This window comes from Panthera tigris, chromosome C2 (genome assembly GCF_018350195.1).
Source record: "Panthera tigris isolate Pti1 chromosome C2, P.tigris_Pti1_mat1.1, whole genome shotgun sequence".
Classification (NCBI taxonomy): Eukaryota; Metazoa; Chordata; class Mammalia; order Carnivora; family Felidae; genus Panthera; species Panthera tigris.
Window position 1 is genome coordinate 66,519,269 of NC_056668.1, and position 17,005 is coordinate 66,536,273.

Sequence of the window (17,005 nt, forward strand, 5' to 3'; positions counted from 1 at the left end):
TCTTCTGTGACTTGTTTGTAATTTTGACTATATTCTCTGAATAGTTCTGTTGTGGCCACCCTACAGAAGACTGAAGCCCTCCCCAGCATTTGGTTTGGATGTTGAAACTGATGCCACCACACACACCCTAAGAGTGTATGAAAACGTTTATCACTCACATAAAGATTTCTGGGGAGATCAGTAGCTCCCAAACTGGTCAAAAATAGCTTCGGAGAATGAGAAAAAAAGATGGCTTGTGGTTTTTATGTGGTTAGAAGGTGGGGCCAGGGTTTGCAGAAAGGAGTTTGCACAGTAAAGAAGAGAGCACCCAGGCTTTCTGCTCAGCTTTACCCAGGTGTGGGGCAGAAGGGCAAGAGAGACTTAAAACTTGTCAGCAAATGGCAAAAGATGGAGTCTGACTCTTTATTATAGACCACTTTTCTATTATTTGTTTTTATTACAACTCTGGAAATTAATTTATCCTGTTTATTTTATATAGCTGATTTTTCCTTGAGTCTTTCCAAAGGCCATTCAGACAATCTCTTCCTCTTCCTTTTTGCGAGACTGCCTTCTGGGTTTAAAGGAAGTCTTATGTGGCCTCATGGCAAGGGCAGAAGGGTGATGGTTCTTGTATTTCCTTGTGAGTCCTCTATCATTCATTCTAGAATAGTGGCTGGTCTGCTCCAGACACTTAAGCGCCTTTCACTGATTTGTGCTGAAGTACAATAGTGAATGTGTGGCTTCCTCTCCTGTTTGGAGAAGGGCTCTGTGGTCCTCACTTGCTAACTCAGCCTCATCTAGGCTCTGGATGCCTTTTGGGTTCTCTATCATGCCCTGGCCCTGGATTATACTGTTCTGGGTCTTGGATGTCTGTCATCCCTTTTTCATATTGAGGATTTTCTCTTAATGTAATAAAATTTTATAATTTCTTAGCTTTATGACTTTTGTACTTTGTTTTATAGGCCTTTATGTTTGTAAAATAATTCATAACTTCTTTAATTTCATAGTTTAGTTTTTACATTTAGGTTTTTAATCTATCTGGAGTTTTGAGATAAGAGATATTTTAACAAATGGATATCACTATACCCCTTCTTTTGAATGACATCCTTTACCACTAATTTGAAATGATATCTTAATAATTTCCCATCTACATTAAAGTCCGTTTTCTAAATTCTTTTTTTAATGTTTGTTTTTGACAGGGAGGGAGGGAAGGAGAGAGAGAGAGAGAGAGGGAAGGGGGAAAAGACAGAGAGAGAGGAAGAGAGAAAATTCCAACCAGGCTCAGCACTGTCAGCACAGAGCCTGATGTGAGGCTTAACCTCATGAACTGAGATCATGACCTGAGCTGAAATCAAGAGCTGGATACTTAACCGACTGAGCCACCGAGGTGCCTCATGTTTTTTAAATTCGTTAGTCTGCCCTAGCAATTTATGTCTATTTCTGCATCCCTAATAAGCTGTTAAATTATTTTATCCTTATAATCTGTCCTAATATCTGATAGATATCTTTGATATTTTTCAAGTTTGTAAGTATTGATTTTTTTTATTCTAGTTAAGCTTTAGGATAACACCTATCTAAAATAGAAATCCTCTTGAGATTTTCAATGGAATTACAGTAAATTTATACAAGTAATGATGTTTTCTGTCATCACTTCTTCTAGAACATCTGTATCCTTTTTGTCACAACGATTTTCTTCGTTTATACTGATAATTTTGCCTTCACTAAATTGTTCAAGTTGCACATCTAGAGCATCTTGGATAGCATGAATATCGATATTTCCAGTCAGCTATTCTATAACTCTGTGTTTAATTTGCACTTCACTTCAAGTGTTGTCATTTTTCATTTCTCTGGTGTACTTGCATCTTCATTAGCCAATTTCCTCTTTTGATTACCCTTTTTTGTAAAATGTCACACTAATTCACACTGGGAGACAAGGAGTGAACACTGCTACATACTTTACTGTCTGTACCTAAAATCAGTGACAGACGTGCAGTGGCCAATCACGGACAGACTTTGAAAGAAGTGATGTAACTGGTAACTCATCATGATCATGTATTAATGTCCTATCAGTGCTATGACAAATCACCACAAACTTACTGGCTTAAAACAACACAAACTGAAGAATGGCATCAATAAGTCGGTGACATAGATCATTCCCAAGTGTACTCCCCCCTCACAAGAACAACTAACAAGTATCCACGGACAAGACACCAATGAGAAAATCCTCGAACACAGGGCTGAGACTGAAGCACCCCCTGCACCAAAGACTGAGGCAGACCACATTACAAAGGTAAAAGGAGTGGCTACATGGACCACACTGCCTCTCCTCCAGATCAGCACAGCATGACACCAAGAAGTCTCCTCTAAGCCTATGGTTTCTCCAATGGGAAAAGAGCCCATGGTGGACATCCAGCTCCCCTGGCAGCATGAGTTGCTTCTTGGCTCACTCCAGTCTTGTCTCAAGGGGATATCAGGGGAATCTGCAGGGCTTGATCACTGGAAATCAATTTGTGACAGAGAGGGAGGGAGGGACTTATAACAACCAGCACTCAGATCTTGGCAGACCAAGGTCCTACTTATAGCACTCAAGCAGAAGTCACAAATAGCATCTATGCTCATCTGCAGAGCCAGGACAGTGGTACAGTCTGACCAGGGAACTCAGAAGGATGCAGGCTTGCCTGATTTAGGACCTTAATCAAAGAGCCTTTCCAGCCCTGAAGCCTGGTCTACCCCTATCCCCCACCACTGTACCACTGTCCCCCACCACTACCAGGACAAGGATGCTGTGTCATAGTCCTACCCACTGTTCAATGTAGCTCCCAGCCCTGCCCAATGAGAAAGCCTGACCAGAAGAGTTAAAAGATGCATAGCCCAGCATGTTCAAGTGCAGAGTCCAGCAGGCGTATCTGATCATCCATAGAGCAAAGCCAGTGGCAACATTCTGCCAGAAAACTTGGCACAGATCACCAAGGAGCCTTGCCAGCCTTGGAGCCAATTACCCCTCTCTGCCCAATGAGGGGAGATGATTCATAACCCCACTCATGATGAGTGTGGTTCCCAGCCTCGTGCTACCAGAAAACCTGACCTCAACTCCTGGGAGGCTACTTGGATGCAGTTCCGCTGCTCTGTTCAAGTAGAGGAGCTAATTCATAGCTTCATTCACTGCTGAGTATAGCTTGTGGGCTTGCCTAACGAGATAGCTGGAATAGATCATCTGGGACACTGTTTGGAGCTGGCTCTCCAGCCCTGCCTGGGCATGGGAGCTAATTCATAACCTTGCCCACTGCTGAGCATAGCTCCCAGCCCTGCCTGACCAGGAAGCCTGGCCTTAGCACTCGGGACACTCCATAGCCCAACCCACAGTCCTGATTACAACAGCACTTGAGTAAAGGACCTACCAGGAGCTCAGTAAAGAACCTGACCAGGAACTCCAGGTTCTTGAGTAAAGAACCAAGAGCAGGAGACCTGACCTTGGTCTCTTCAGAACCAAGACTATGTCCCCACTTGTCCAGGGAGCTTAGCATGCAGGTCTGTCTGATTTGATTCCTAAACAAGAACATTACCAGCCTTGGGGCACATATGAGGTCCTGTCTGGACAGGGAAACCACTTCCTGCCCCAGCTGCTGCTGTTCCAGCTTTCACCACCACCACCCCACCATCTCTGACCAGAGGACCTAACAGAGTACATACAAAGCTGTAGAGCCCATACTACACCCATACTTAAAGTGGTACTTGAAAAGAAAGCACAGATTTTGGCTTTCTCCAGGTGCATAGCAAAACCAATAGCCCTGTCTGGCCAGAAATTCAGTGTACAGTCTAGCCTGATCTGGGTCCCCAAACAATGAGCAGTGCAGGCCTTGGGGTACATTTTATTCACCTGCCAGGATGGTGAAGCTAATTCATGACCACACCTACTGCTGAGTAGAGTACCTAGACCCAATCATGTAGAAAACCTGAGTAGAGAACCCAGACAACTACCAAATCCATCCTACAGCCTCTTTAGAGCAGGGAACTAAACCAGTAGTCCTATCAACTGTTCTCAGCCAGCAGCATCCCCCTGCCCTTCAACCTCAAATCATAGGCAATGGCCTTCCCAAAGATAGACCCTGATAACAAGTCCTATTGGCCCAAGGACATTACCAGCGGACACGTCCAGAATACCAAACCATGTGGACTGGGGAAGAACTATCACTCCCAAAGGGAACCTCTAAAGTGTAGAAAATAAAACAGCTTCCTAAATGCACAGAGACCAATGAACAGAATCAAGGATCACAAAAAATCAGGTAAATATGACATCACTAAAGGAAACTAATGAAGCTCTAATAACTAACCATAAATAAATGGAAATCAAAGAGTTCAGAATAATCCTCTTAAAAAAGTTTAATGAGCTACAAGAACACACAGATGACTGAACAAAACTAGAAAAACAATGCATGAACAAAACATGAAGTTCAACAAAGAAATATAAACTTTGAAAAAAAGATCCAGAAATCCAAGAGCTGAAAAATACAATGATTGGAGTGAGTAGTTCAATAGAGAGCTTCAACAACATGTATTTGACAATGCAAAAGAAAGAATCAGTGACCTGGAAGATAAGATACTTAAAGTTGTCCACTCAGAGGAACAAGAAGAAAAAAGAGTGGAAAAGAGTGAAGAAAGCCTATGAGAATGATGGGACACAACCCATATGTCCACATTATAAGAAAACCAGAAGAAAGGAAAGGAATAGAAAATATATTTAAAGAAATAATGGCTGAAAACTTCCCAAACTTGGGAAGAGAAATGGATATTCAGATCCATGGGATCCAATGAATCCCAAATAGGTTGAGTCTCAATAGGGCTACAGTGAGACAATTATTAGTCAAAAATCAAAGGCAAAAATTTTGAAAGCAGAAAGAGAAGAGACAAGTTATATACAAGGGAACATTTTTCTCAACATAAACTTTCCAGGATGGAAGACAATGGGATGATATATTCAAAGTATTGAAAGAAAAACCTGTCAAACAGCATTCTATGCCCAGCAAAGCTGTCCTTTATAAAATTAAGAAGAGATAAAGATTTTCCTGAACAAACAAAAGCTGAGGGAATTCATCACCCCCAGACCTGCCTTACAAGAAATCCTAGAGGGAGTTCTTTGAGTGGAAGTAAAAGGAAATTAATTTAACATTATAAAAACAAAAGAAGGTGGTGAAAAGATCACTGGTAATGGTAAATGCATAGTCAAAGTTAGGTTCCATAATATGGTAATAGAAGTACATAATTAACTTACAACTCTAGTTTAAAAGTTAAAAAAAAATTAAACATACTAAAAATAACCCAAAGTACAATAATCTGTTATTGGATACAGAGTATAAAAATACATAAAGTATAAAATTAATAACCTTAAATGGGAGGGGAAGGAGAAGTAAAAGTATAAAGTTTAGGAATGCTATAGCAGCTAAGTTGTTATCACTTTAAAATAGAATGTTATAGTTTTGAGATATTTTATGTAAGCCTCATGGTAACCACAAGGGGACCTGTAGTAATTATACAAAAGAACATGATAAAGAAATCGAAGCATAGTGATACCAGAAGATAACAAAATAAAAATATAGCAAGATAAGAAGCAAGGAACAATAGATCTATAAAACAGAAAGCAATTACCAAAATGGCAATAGTTAGTCCTTACCTATTAATAGTTACATTAATGTAAATCAATTACATTTTCAGAAAAAGTTACAGAATGGCTGAATGGATAAAAAACAAGATCCAATGATATGCTGCTTCCAAGACACTCTTTAACCTTAAAGACACATACAGACTGAGAATAAAGGGATGAAAAAGGACATTTCAAGCAAATTATAAAAAAAAAAAAGTAGAGGTAGCTATACTTATCTCTTACTTACCCCAAATAGGCTTTAACGTAAAACTGAAAGAAGAGATGAAGGTCATTTTACAACAATAAAGGGGTCAATCCATTGAGGATATAATCATTGTAAATATGCACCCAACAATGGAACACCTATATAGATATAATGTAAAAACTAACAGAACTGAAAGAAAAAATAAACAGCAATACAATAATAGTTGGGGGTTTTAGTACTCTGCTCTTAACAATGGATAGATAATCTGGATAGAAAATCAATCTGAAACAGTGGATTTGAGCAACACTATAAACTAAGCTAACTAAACCTAACAGACATATACAGAATATTCTATCCAACAACAGCAGAATATGCATTCTTCACAAACACAAATGGAACACTTTCTAGGATAGACCATAGGTTAGGCCACAAAACAAGTGTTAGCAAATTCAAGAAGACTGAAATCATACCACATATCTTCTATGACCAAAATGATATGAAACTGGAAATCAATAACAGGAGAAAACTTGGAAAAATCACAAATACATGGAAATCAAAAACACTCTTATGAACAACAAATGGATCATAGAAGAAATTACAGGGGGAAATAAAAGAGTTATTTGAGACAAAAAATAGAAGCTAAAACTTATGGGATTCAGTGAAAGTAGTTCTAAGAGGGAAGTTCATAACAATAAATATCTATATTAAAAAACAAGAAAGATTTTAAATAGTCACCCTAACTCTATGGCTCAAGAAACTAGAAAAAGAAGAAAAAACTAAGTTCAAAGTTAGCAAAAGGAAGAAAATAATAAAGATTAGAGCAGAAATAAATGAAATAGAGAACCAAAAAAGATTTAAAAAATTTTTGACAAATCTTTACCTAGGAAAAGAGAGAACCCACATCAACAAAATTACAAATGAAAGAGGAGACATTATAATGGATACCAAAGAAATACAAAGAATTATAAGAGGGCTACTATGAACAACTATATTCCAACAGACTGGACAACCTAGAAGAAATGGAAACATTATTAGAAACATACACCCTACCAACAGTGAATCAGAAAGAAGCTGAATATTTGAACAGAGCAATTACTATTAAGGAGATTGAATTACTAATCAAAAACTTCCCAACAAACAAAAAGCCCAGGACCAGATGGCTTTACTGGTAAATTTTACCAAACATTTAAAGAATGCCAATCCTCAAACTCTTCCAAAAAATCAAAGGGGAGGTAACACTCCCAAACTCATTTTACGAGACCAACATAATCCTGATACTAAAGCCAGAAAAGGACGCTGTAAGAAAAGAAAACTACATGTCAATATGCCTGATGAATATTGACACAAAATTCTCCATAAAATACTAGCCAAATTAATTCAACAGCACATTAAAAGGATCATTCACCATGATCAAGAGGGATTTATCCCTAGGATGTAAGGATGGTTCAATATACACAAATAAATACTGTGATACACCCCATTAACAGAATGAAAGAAAAAAAATCATATAGTTATCTCAGTGAGGCAGAGAAAGCATTTGACAAAATTCAACATATGTTCACAAATTAGATATGGAAAGAAGGTACCTCAACATAACAAAGGTCATACATGACAAGCCCACAGGTAACATCATAGTCAATGGTGACAAGTTGAAAGCCTTTCTTCTGAGATTAGGAACAAGACAAAGATGCCTACTCTCACCATGGCCATTCAACAAAACACTGGAAGTCTTAGTGGGAGCAATCAAGCAAGAAAAAAAAACAACAAAAAGTATCTAAACTGGAAAGGAAGAAGTAATATTGTCTCTATTTGTAGATGCCATGATTTTATATATAGAAAATCCTAAAGACCACCAAAAAAAAAAAAAAAAACCCTTTAAACTACTCAATGAATAAAGTTGTAGCATACAAAACTAACATACATAAGTCAGTAGTGTTTCTATACACTAAAAATGAATTATCCGAGAAAAAAAAAAATCCCATTTATAATAGCATCAAAACAATAAAATACTTGAGAATAAGCCTAATCAAGGAGGGAAAATATCTCTACACTGAAAACTACAATTGAGTAAAGAAATCAAAGATGACATAAATAAATAGAAAGGCATCACATGTTCATGGACTGGAAGACTTAGTAATGTTGAAATGTTTATGCAACCCCAAACTGTCAAGTTTCCAATGGCATTGTTTATAGAAGTAGACAAAATAATCCTAAAATTTGAAACCATAAAAGACCCCAAATAGCTAACACAATCCTGAGAAAGAAGAATAAAGCTGGAGGCATCATACTTCCTGATTATAAGCTATATCAAAAAGCTAAAGTAATCAAAACATCATGTTATTGGCAAAAAACCAAACACACAGACCAATGGAACAGAATAAAGAACACAGGAATAAACCCACACAAATACAGTCAACTAATATTTGACAAGGGAGCCAAAAATACTCAATGAAGATAATCTCTTCAATAAATGGTGCTAGGAAAATTGGACACTACCTGTAAAAGAATGAAACTAAACCTCTATCTTACACCACTCACAAAAATTAATTTGAAATTGAAAGACTTAAATTTAAGGCCTGAAACCATAAAACTCCTTGAAGAAAACATAGGGAAAAAGCTCCTGACATTGGTCTTGGAAAAAATTTTTAATATGACACCTAAAACAACAAATCAAACCACATCAAACTAAAAACCTTCTGCACAGCAAAAGAAACAATCAACAAAATGAAAATATAACCTGTGAAATGAGAAAAAATACTTGTAAATCATACATCTGCTAAGGTGTTAATATCTAAAGCCTACTAAAGCTTCTATAACTCAATAGCAAAAAGAAAAAAACAAACCCAAAACCAAAAAACCAATCAAATTTAAAAAATGAGCAGAAGAACTGAATAGATATTTTTCCCAAGAAGATACACAAATGGCCAACAGGTATATGAAAAGGTGCATAAGATTAATCATCAGGGAAATACAAATCTAAACCACAGTGAGATAGTACCTCATACCCATTAGAATGGCTATCATGAAAAAGACAAGAACAAGTGTTGGCTAGGGTGTGGAGAAAAGGGAGCCCTTGTGACCTGTTGGTGGGATTGCAAACCGGTTCAGCCACTATAGAAAACAGTATGACATTTTTCCAAAAAATTAAGAATAGAACTACCATATGATCCAGCAATTCTACTTTTTGGTATTTACCTGAAGGAAATGAAGACACTTAACAAAGAGATATCTGTAAACCCCTGTTAACATTATTTGCAGCATTATTTACAATAGTCAAGACACAAAAACAACCTATGTGGCCATTGGTGGATGAATGCATAAAGAAGTTGTGGACTATATATTCAATGGAATATTTTTTAGTCATAAAAAGGAGGAAATTTTGCCATTTGAGACAACATGGATGGACCTTGAGGGCACTATGCTAAGTGCAATAAGTCAGACAGAGAAAGACAAATATTATATGTTCTCACTTACATATGGAATCTTTAAAAAACAAACTCAGAAAAAGAGATCAGAAATGTGGTTACCAGAGGCAGAGGGTAGGGGAAGGGGGCAATTGGATGAGGGTGATCAAAAGGTGCAAACCTCAGTTACAAGATAAATAAGTACTGGGGATGTAATGTACAACATGATGACTATGGTTAACACTCTTAGACTGTATATTTGAAAGTTGCTAAGAGGGGTGCCTGGGTGGCTTAGTTGGTTAAGCATCTAACTTTGGCTCAGGTCATGATCTCGCAGTTTGTGAGTTCAAGCCCTGCGTTGGGCTCTGTGCTGACAGCTTGGAGCCTGGAGCCTGCTTAGGATTCTGTGTCTCCATCTCTCTCCTCCCCTCCCCTGCTCACACTCTGTCTCTCTCAAAAATATATGAATGTTAAATAAATATATATATATATATTTATATATGCAATATATATATTAAAGTTGCTAAGAGTAAATTCTAAAAGTTTATATTCAAAAATATATGAATGTTTAATATATATATTAAAGTTGCTAAGAGTAAATTCTAAAAGTTCTTATCACAAGGACAAAACCTTTATTTATTTATTTATTTATTTATTTATTTATTTATTTATTTAGGTAACCAAATGAGATGATGGATGTTAACTTATTTAAAAAATTTTTTAAGCTTTATCTATTTTTGAGAGAGAGAGAGAGAGAGAGAGAGAGAGAGAGAGAGACAGAGCGTGAGTCGGGGAGGAGCAGAGAGAGGGAGACAGAGACTGAAGCAGGCTCCAGGCTCTAAACTGTCAGCAAAGAGCCCGATGCGGGGCTCGAACTCACCAACGGCGAGATCATGACCTTAGCCGAAGTTGGACACCTAACCGACTGAGCCACCCAGGCACCCTGGATGTTAACTTATTTTGATAATCAGTTCACAGTATATGTCACTATGCTGTACACCTTAATCTTATACAATGCTCTGTCAAGTATATCTCAATAAAACTGAAAAACAAACAAACACAGATTATTATCTTACACTTTTGCAAGTCAGAACTCCGATATGGTCTTATTGGGTTAAAATCAGGGAATTGGTAGGGCTATATCCCTTCTGGTGGTTGTAGAGGAGAATCCATTTCTATTCCATTGCCTCTTCTGGCTTCTAGAGACTGCCTGCATTCTTTGGCTCATGGACCCTTCCTCCATCCTTAAAGTCAGCAGTGCAACGTCTTCAAATCTCAGTCTAACTCTGTTTCCATCTTCACAATCCTCCTCTTTGACCATCTGTCTTCCTCTTGTAAGGAGCTTGTGTTTATACTGGAATCACCCAGATAATCTTCCCATTTCAAGATCTCTAACTTAATCACATCAGCAATGTCCCTTTTAACATGTAATATAACATGTTCATAGGTTTGAGGGGTTAGGATGGGGATGGGGGGGCATTCTGCTTGCCACAGCGCTCATCTGTTGTTTACATAATGATTTATGGGCTGAAAAGTGATGTTTGAACTTTATGCAATTACTCAGTTATAATACCATGGTAACTAAAATTTGAGTTGTGTTATTAGGGGCACTAGTGTTACTTAAGTAAACTATGTATGGTAAGTGGAATTTGTGCATAATTGAGTCATGCAAAGCAAGAACTGTTTGTTTTAAGTTCAGCTGATAAATCAAAAGGAAGAGAAAATGCATGTGACTACACATACGGAGCAAATGCTGCAGAAAATCAGGTGGAGATGACCTATATATCTGCACTCATATTTAGAGAATACTCACAAGTAAACAGAATGAGCCTTCTCTTGTGCCGCATCTCAAGGTCATCTGAACAATGACAGCATTACCACTTTTCTCTCTGAGAAAGATGGTGGAAGTGAATACAGAAAAAACTCAAGAATAATGCTGTAACTTCCCTCTTATCTGTGCCATCTTCTGCCCATTCCTTCTGACCCCCCAAAAGGCATATCTGAGTATTTTGTGTAATAGTATATTACACTTTGTTTATAAAGCAACTGTCTTTTAAAAAATTCTAGTTAATAAACATAAAAGAGCTCTTCTGATAACTGATTAAGAGAAACATTTCCTATGGGCACAGACATTGTTGAACAAACTCAACAATGCAAATCCTAGAACAAATACTAGGAACACAGGTTTCAGATACTCTTAGATGAAACACAATTTTAAAAACTGAGAGGCACCTGGGTTGCTCAGCTGGTGAAGCATCCGACTTTGGCTCAGGTCCTGATCTCACAGTTCGTGAGTTCAAGCCCTGCTTCGGGCTCTGTGCTGACACTCAGAGCCTGGAGCCTGCTTCAGATTCTGTGTTTCCCTCTCTCTCTGTCCCTCCCCCTGCTTGCCCTCTGTCTCTCAAAAATACATAAACGTTAAAAAAAATTTTTTGAATTAAAAATAAAACTACCGATATAAAGTTTCTTATAAATTCATTTTATTTCAACAGCAAAAAAGTCAGTTATACACCTCTGACTGATTAGAAAGTATAATGTCTTCAGCATGGGTATTCTCACCATGCCACAAACACAGAAAGAGGCAGTAAGAGATGGATACAGGGGTGTCTTCTTTCTCTGGCAGTATTATATTAAACTGTAGTATAAACATCTGATTTTACAGAACAGGATGCCTCTTGAAGAGGTGTAGCTTATTTTATAATACCTAAGTATTGCAAACACATTCATTGAATGAATTGAGGAAGGAAAAGGAAGAAGAAACACCGATTCATGAAAATCCATTCCTAGACCGCACGCATATCGAGTCTACCTCTTTATAGAGTTCAGAATTTATTAGCCAATGCTGCATAGAAATACAGCTCCACTAGTCGTAAGTTGATGTTGGAGAAAAATCACCAGAATGCCTAAGCATGGGGGTATATAAGAAACCAAATCCCTATCTGCCAATGGTTCCTGCTGGTGTCTACATCACAAGTGTCTGCATCCTGGACAGAGCTGAAAATGCCCCAGAGACAGCGGCCATTGAGCCATCATGCTCAACCAGACAGATGAGGACCCAAAGTGCTAAGTGCATGTTTCAGTCATGTGTTCTGAACCTGATTAGAGCCACACAGAACTATAAAAGGCAACTTCATACATTCTCTTTGAGAATAAATATAATTGTTAAACTTGGTATTCTTGCCTCAAAAAAGTTTTTTTATGCTACAGAGAATAAACTCTGATACACATTTTGAAACTCTCACTAAAATTACTATCCCAAGTCCATCAAGATTTGAGAGTTGGTTTTCCTGAAATAGGTGAAAGGGTAAGTTGTACCTACACCAGGCTTCCCCAGAGGACTTAGCCATACAATTACACATCAAAGTCCTTCAGCTCTCCCCAGCTCGCACCTATTTTCACTTTCACTTTCAGTTTCACAGAAAGTTTTATGGCATTTTCCATTTCATTCTTGACAATCTGAGCTACCTACAAAAAAAAAAAAAAAAAAAAAAAAAAAAGAGGTTAACAAACTCTTTTCCCAATCAAAGAATGTTTCCCAACCCACCCATTGAGGCGATAAGCCAGACTAGAGCTCTTCATCTCATGGTGCTTAAAACTCAAAATCCAAAAAGAGCCAGCCATCCCAAACTGGTCTGCATTGAAGAGCAGGGCTCTACCAGTTTCTGTGGGAATGCTGAGTTTTTAAACCCTCATGGCAGAGCTCCAAACTCTCATCTAACTTCTCCCAAAGAAAAACAGCCCTGCATCAAGTTTCTTTTAAAAGGAGTATGAAGGGCACCTGGTGGCTCAGTCAGTTGAGCATCTGACTCTTGATTTCAGCTCAGGTCGAGCTCTGTGTTAAGCATGGAGCTTGCTTAAGATTCATTCTCTCTCTCCCTCCCTCTCTCTCTCTCTCTTCACCCCTGCTCCTCTCCCCCTCTCACACACATACTCTCTCTCAAATTAAATAAATAAAAATAAAAATAAAAATAAATAGGAGTATGAAACCGAGCACTCTTAGCTCTTTCTCAGCCCTGTAGGACTCAACATTTATATAGCTATATATATAGTCCCGTCCTGGGACTAAGGAAGGATTCCAGAAATCTCATGCATCTTAACCTGATCTACAGCATCTTAGCATTCTGTGAAATGGACACAAACACTGCAAAAATACCTGAACAACATCCTCTTCTGCCACTTCATATAAGAGCTCATCATGGAGTTGAAGGATGAAGAAGCCTCCTCTGATCGGACAGAACATCCCTTGCAGTTTTCTTTTTGGTAACAATCCTGTGCCACAAAAAAGGGATAAAACTGATCAGCGTGTCACTGTACCATAAAAGAATCATTTTTTACGGATTTTGAGAAACTCTGGGAATTTTTAATCAAGAGATTAAAACACATGAGATTTAGAACTATTAGGAAAATATCTACTTGCTGACTGCTGACCTATCAGGTAAACTCAAATCTCCATCAACTTCCTCCCATAAAGGAGGAATCTAACAGTCAGTAAATGGAGTTTGAAGAACTCTGCTCCAAATGCCATCTAATTTATTTCTTATAAAACAACCTACATCTTCACTTTCCATGGCACCCTGGTAATAGCACCAGAGTAGTATGGGCCCTGATCCATGCTCCAGGAAAGTGAACTGGTATTGTCATTAGGTAGTGTATTATAAGAAGAACATTTGCTGCCACATTTTTATGGCCAGAAGTGTCACTGTGGTAGAACTGGTGCTTTCCCAACTGGACCAAACACTGTAGACAAGTAATTCTAAACCTAGGGTTCAGATGAGGACTTCAGAGACTGTATGAATCCCTTGAAGTTATATGTAAGTCTATACCTGTACATTTTTCTGTGGAGATGGTCTTTCAGTAGACTCTCAAAAGAACCTGTAACTCCACTATATCAGACTCAGTTACTATTTCCTAACAAGCTGAGCCTGGTGGTACAAATAATGTCCCAGTGATCACTAAGATAAGGTCCCACAATAATACCTTTAGAGTAACTGCCTTTAATCATTTGCCCATAGCTCACAGCAGTCCTTCCTTTCTGCCACCCCAATTTCCTACTGATCCTTCTAGGCAGCACAAACACTATCTTCCTCATATCTCGTGCTTCTCTCAGAGAGGATTCTTTAGCTGTCACTGTCTGCAGCCCAAGTTTTCTCACAGGTGGCTCTTAGAGGGTAAGAGAACAAAGGTAGATGAGGCTGTGGCAAGATGCTTCCATATCAGGGCTGCAAGGCTGTGCATCTAACTGAAATCTGCTCTGCCCCACCGGGCCCACTTATCTCACATCACTGGTTGTCAGGATGCTTTTCTGCTTTCCAGTCACCATACCTTCCTTCTCTTGATTTCTCCTAGTTATTTGGCTTCTGACTCTGAATGCTACGATCTCCCTGTTCCTGGTGTGGTCTGCTTCCTCAGGTTCAGCTCCCTTTGATCCCACTAACCTACCACTACTTTTAACCCAGCATGGCATCAGGATATATCCTCAGGGACATACCCACATTGCTTTCCACCCACTCTAAAGGCTGTTGTTCTTGTCTATATCCTCATTCAGATACTGCATCACTCTGCTGTGAAGAGTTACAGAAATATTTCAGTCAGGAATCATATCTTCCCTTCTTTTCTTTAGATTTTAAATGTAAAGAGGTTGATAACTTTTACTTCCAAATCCTCTAAAGCACATAGTACAGTGTTATTCCCTAAATAAGTTTGATCATATATTCTCTCTTTAAAGACAGAGAGAATGTGTGTGTGGTGTGTGTGTGCAGTATGTGTGCACATTGACTCCCACACACAAAATGTTGAACGAGTAGCCTTAGATATATGGAGGAGAGAGAAGACAATAAAATTAACAATCCGCATTTGGTAGGCAAGTCTTTATATCTATGTATTTTTTGTATGTAGAAATAAACATCTTTATTATCTGTGTAACTGACTATATTGTTCTCTATAACATATTTGTATGTCTCTCCTAGAAACAGCAAATTCCATCCTCAACAGCTGATCTCACATTTTCTGCCCCATCTCCAATAGAACTGATTCTTCTCCTTTATGCCCAAAACCTTAAATTCTTCCCAGGAAAATTTAAAACTTGGCTGCAGTCATGGTTTGGTAATCTCAATCACACTGAAATAGTATTTAAAGCAAAAGTATGGACATGGGACAAACAGAGAAAGGAATCTACTTGTTAGAATAAGAAATAATCTATCCAAGCAACAAGGAGAGAACTTAGGAAAATAAGAACAAGAAGAGACAACAATACTGGCAAAGAAATGTTGTGATAAGGAAGTCAGCTCAGAATATATTCCCAGACTTGAGAAAGAACATGGAAGGTGATGAATTGGAAAATCAACATATTCTTAAGGTGTTATCTAAGGACAAGAGGATCCCTAAGACACCTTCAAAGTATCTGCAAAGCCAAAACTATTTTCATAATAACACTCAGGTTATTTTCCTTTTCCAGCCTCCTTCTCTCATAAGTACAACAAAGGGACCAGTTATCCTGGATTTACCACTAAAAGTCCCATATCCTAGGAAACCCATCCGTCTCCCACAAACTGGGACATTATCACCCAAGACTATAGAGGGTTTTCCAGAGGTTACAGGGCAGGTGAGATTGCAACAAATCCAAATGTCTGAATCTAATGCAGAAATCCAAATGTCTTCTCTTAAGCCAGACATTAAAGAGACTTGCAGAAACATAAATATCACCAATTTTCTTTTGTTCTAAAACAAAAGAACAGTAGTTGTTTCTATGAAAATATATTACTTATGCTAACATGTAGTGAGTTTATTATTTGTTATTATTTTTAAACATTAATATATGTTTTTGAATTCCCTGTTAAAATTTCTAATATGGTAAATATTACTATATATAACCTACATAAAGTTCTTTGGGACCCTTAGTAATTCTAAGAGTGTAAAAACATCATGAGATCAAAATGTATGAAAAATGCTGAGAATTAATATATAAAAATACTTCCCTTTGTCTTTTCTGATACCGTTAATCTTAATGTTACAGCAGGGTCCTTGTTTGTGAACAAACCTGTTCTGTCACTTTGGAGCATACCCTCCCGATGACCATGGGATTTGAAGGTTGAGTGCAAGGTCTCTAATTGCTTCTGAATGTTAACTGTGGCTATTTTGACGATATCAGCTGCTGAACCTTGGACTGTTGTGTTGATGGCCTGACGCTCAGCCTATGAAAAACAGTAACAATAACAGGTGCTCCATTAGATACATCAACATTGTTTCATACCTGCTTTCAGTGTCCACAGATCAGTGCTCACCTCTGTAACCAGACTGGAAATCTAGACCAAGATGTGACCCAAGACATCAACTATTAAACTGCATCTTGAGAATAGCAACTAGAATGACCCAGGGCTCTAGATTCTGGGCTATCGTCCCCATGAGAACAGACTAAACAGAAGAAGGTCAGATGGCTTCAGTTTAGAAATCTTCAACACTCAGGATCAAAAACTGCATTACACTTAAAATGTATTTAGCAACTCAAAATTATTTTATAAACATATATCATCAATGTTCTAGCTGTTCATTCTAAAAGACCTATTCCTTGAAAAGTAACTCCTCTTAATCTTAAACAGATATAAGTAGAATACATTCTTTGTGATGTGAGTTAGAATGTTCCAAGCACATTCCCCATATCAGTGGTTTGTTGGTCCTATGTAGGGTTTGGCCCCAGCAGGTCAGGAGCCCTCTGGTATGAATCAGAGCTTTTTAATGAGCTGCTGGAGCTAATCATTAGCTGCTAGTAAAAATGCAGACCCT

The 17,005-nt window shown here is 38.0% G+C and overlaps 1 protein-coding gene across 4 annotated transcripts in view; it reads right to left on the reverse strand.

Annotated features, from left to right (window-relative positions):
- The window catches only part of POLQ (DNA polymerase theta), a 157,749-nt gene that overhangs the window by 22,520 nt on the left and 118,224 nt on the right, over positions 1–17,005 (reverse strand). For 2 of the 4 annotated variants that reach the window (XR_006222195.1, XM_042999132.1), the window contains exons 28-31: positions 16,263–16,416; positions 13,380–13,495; positions 12,616–12,691; positions 11,040–11,115 (exon numbers count right to left, since the gene is read on the reverse strand). Coding sequence is in view for 3 of the 4 variants with exons in the window: in XM_042999132.1 (XP_042855066.1) it covers positions 11,081–11,115; positions 12,616–12,691; positions 13,380–13,495; positions 16,263–16,416 (381 nt within the window). In the remaining variant the exon portion in view is untranslated. Of the gene's footprint in view, positions 1–11,039; positions 11,116–11,684; positions 12,692–13,379; positions 13,496–14,713; positions 14,788–16,262; positions 16,417–17,005 lie in introns of those variants that run through there. The other 2 variants (XM_007098338.3, XM_042999133.1) reach the window with 2 other exon arrangements.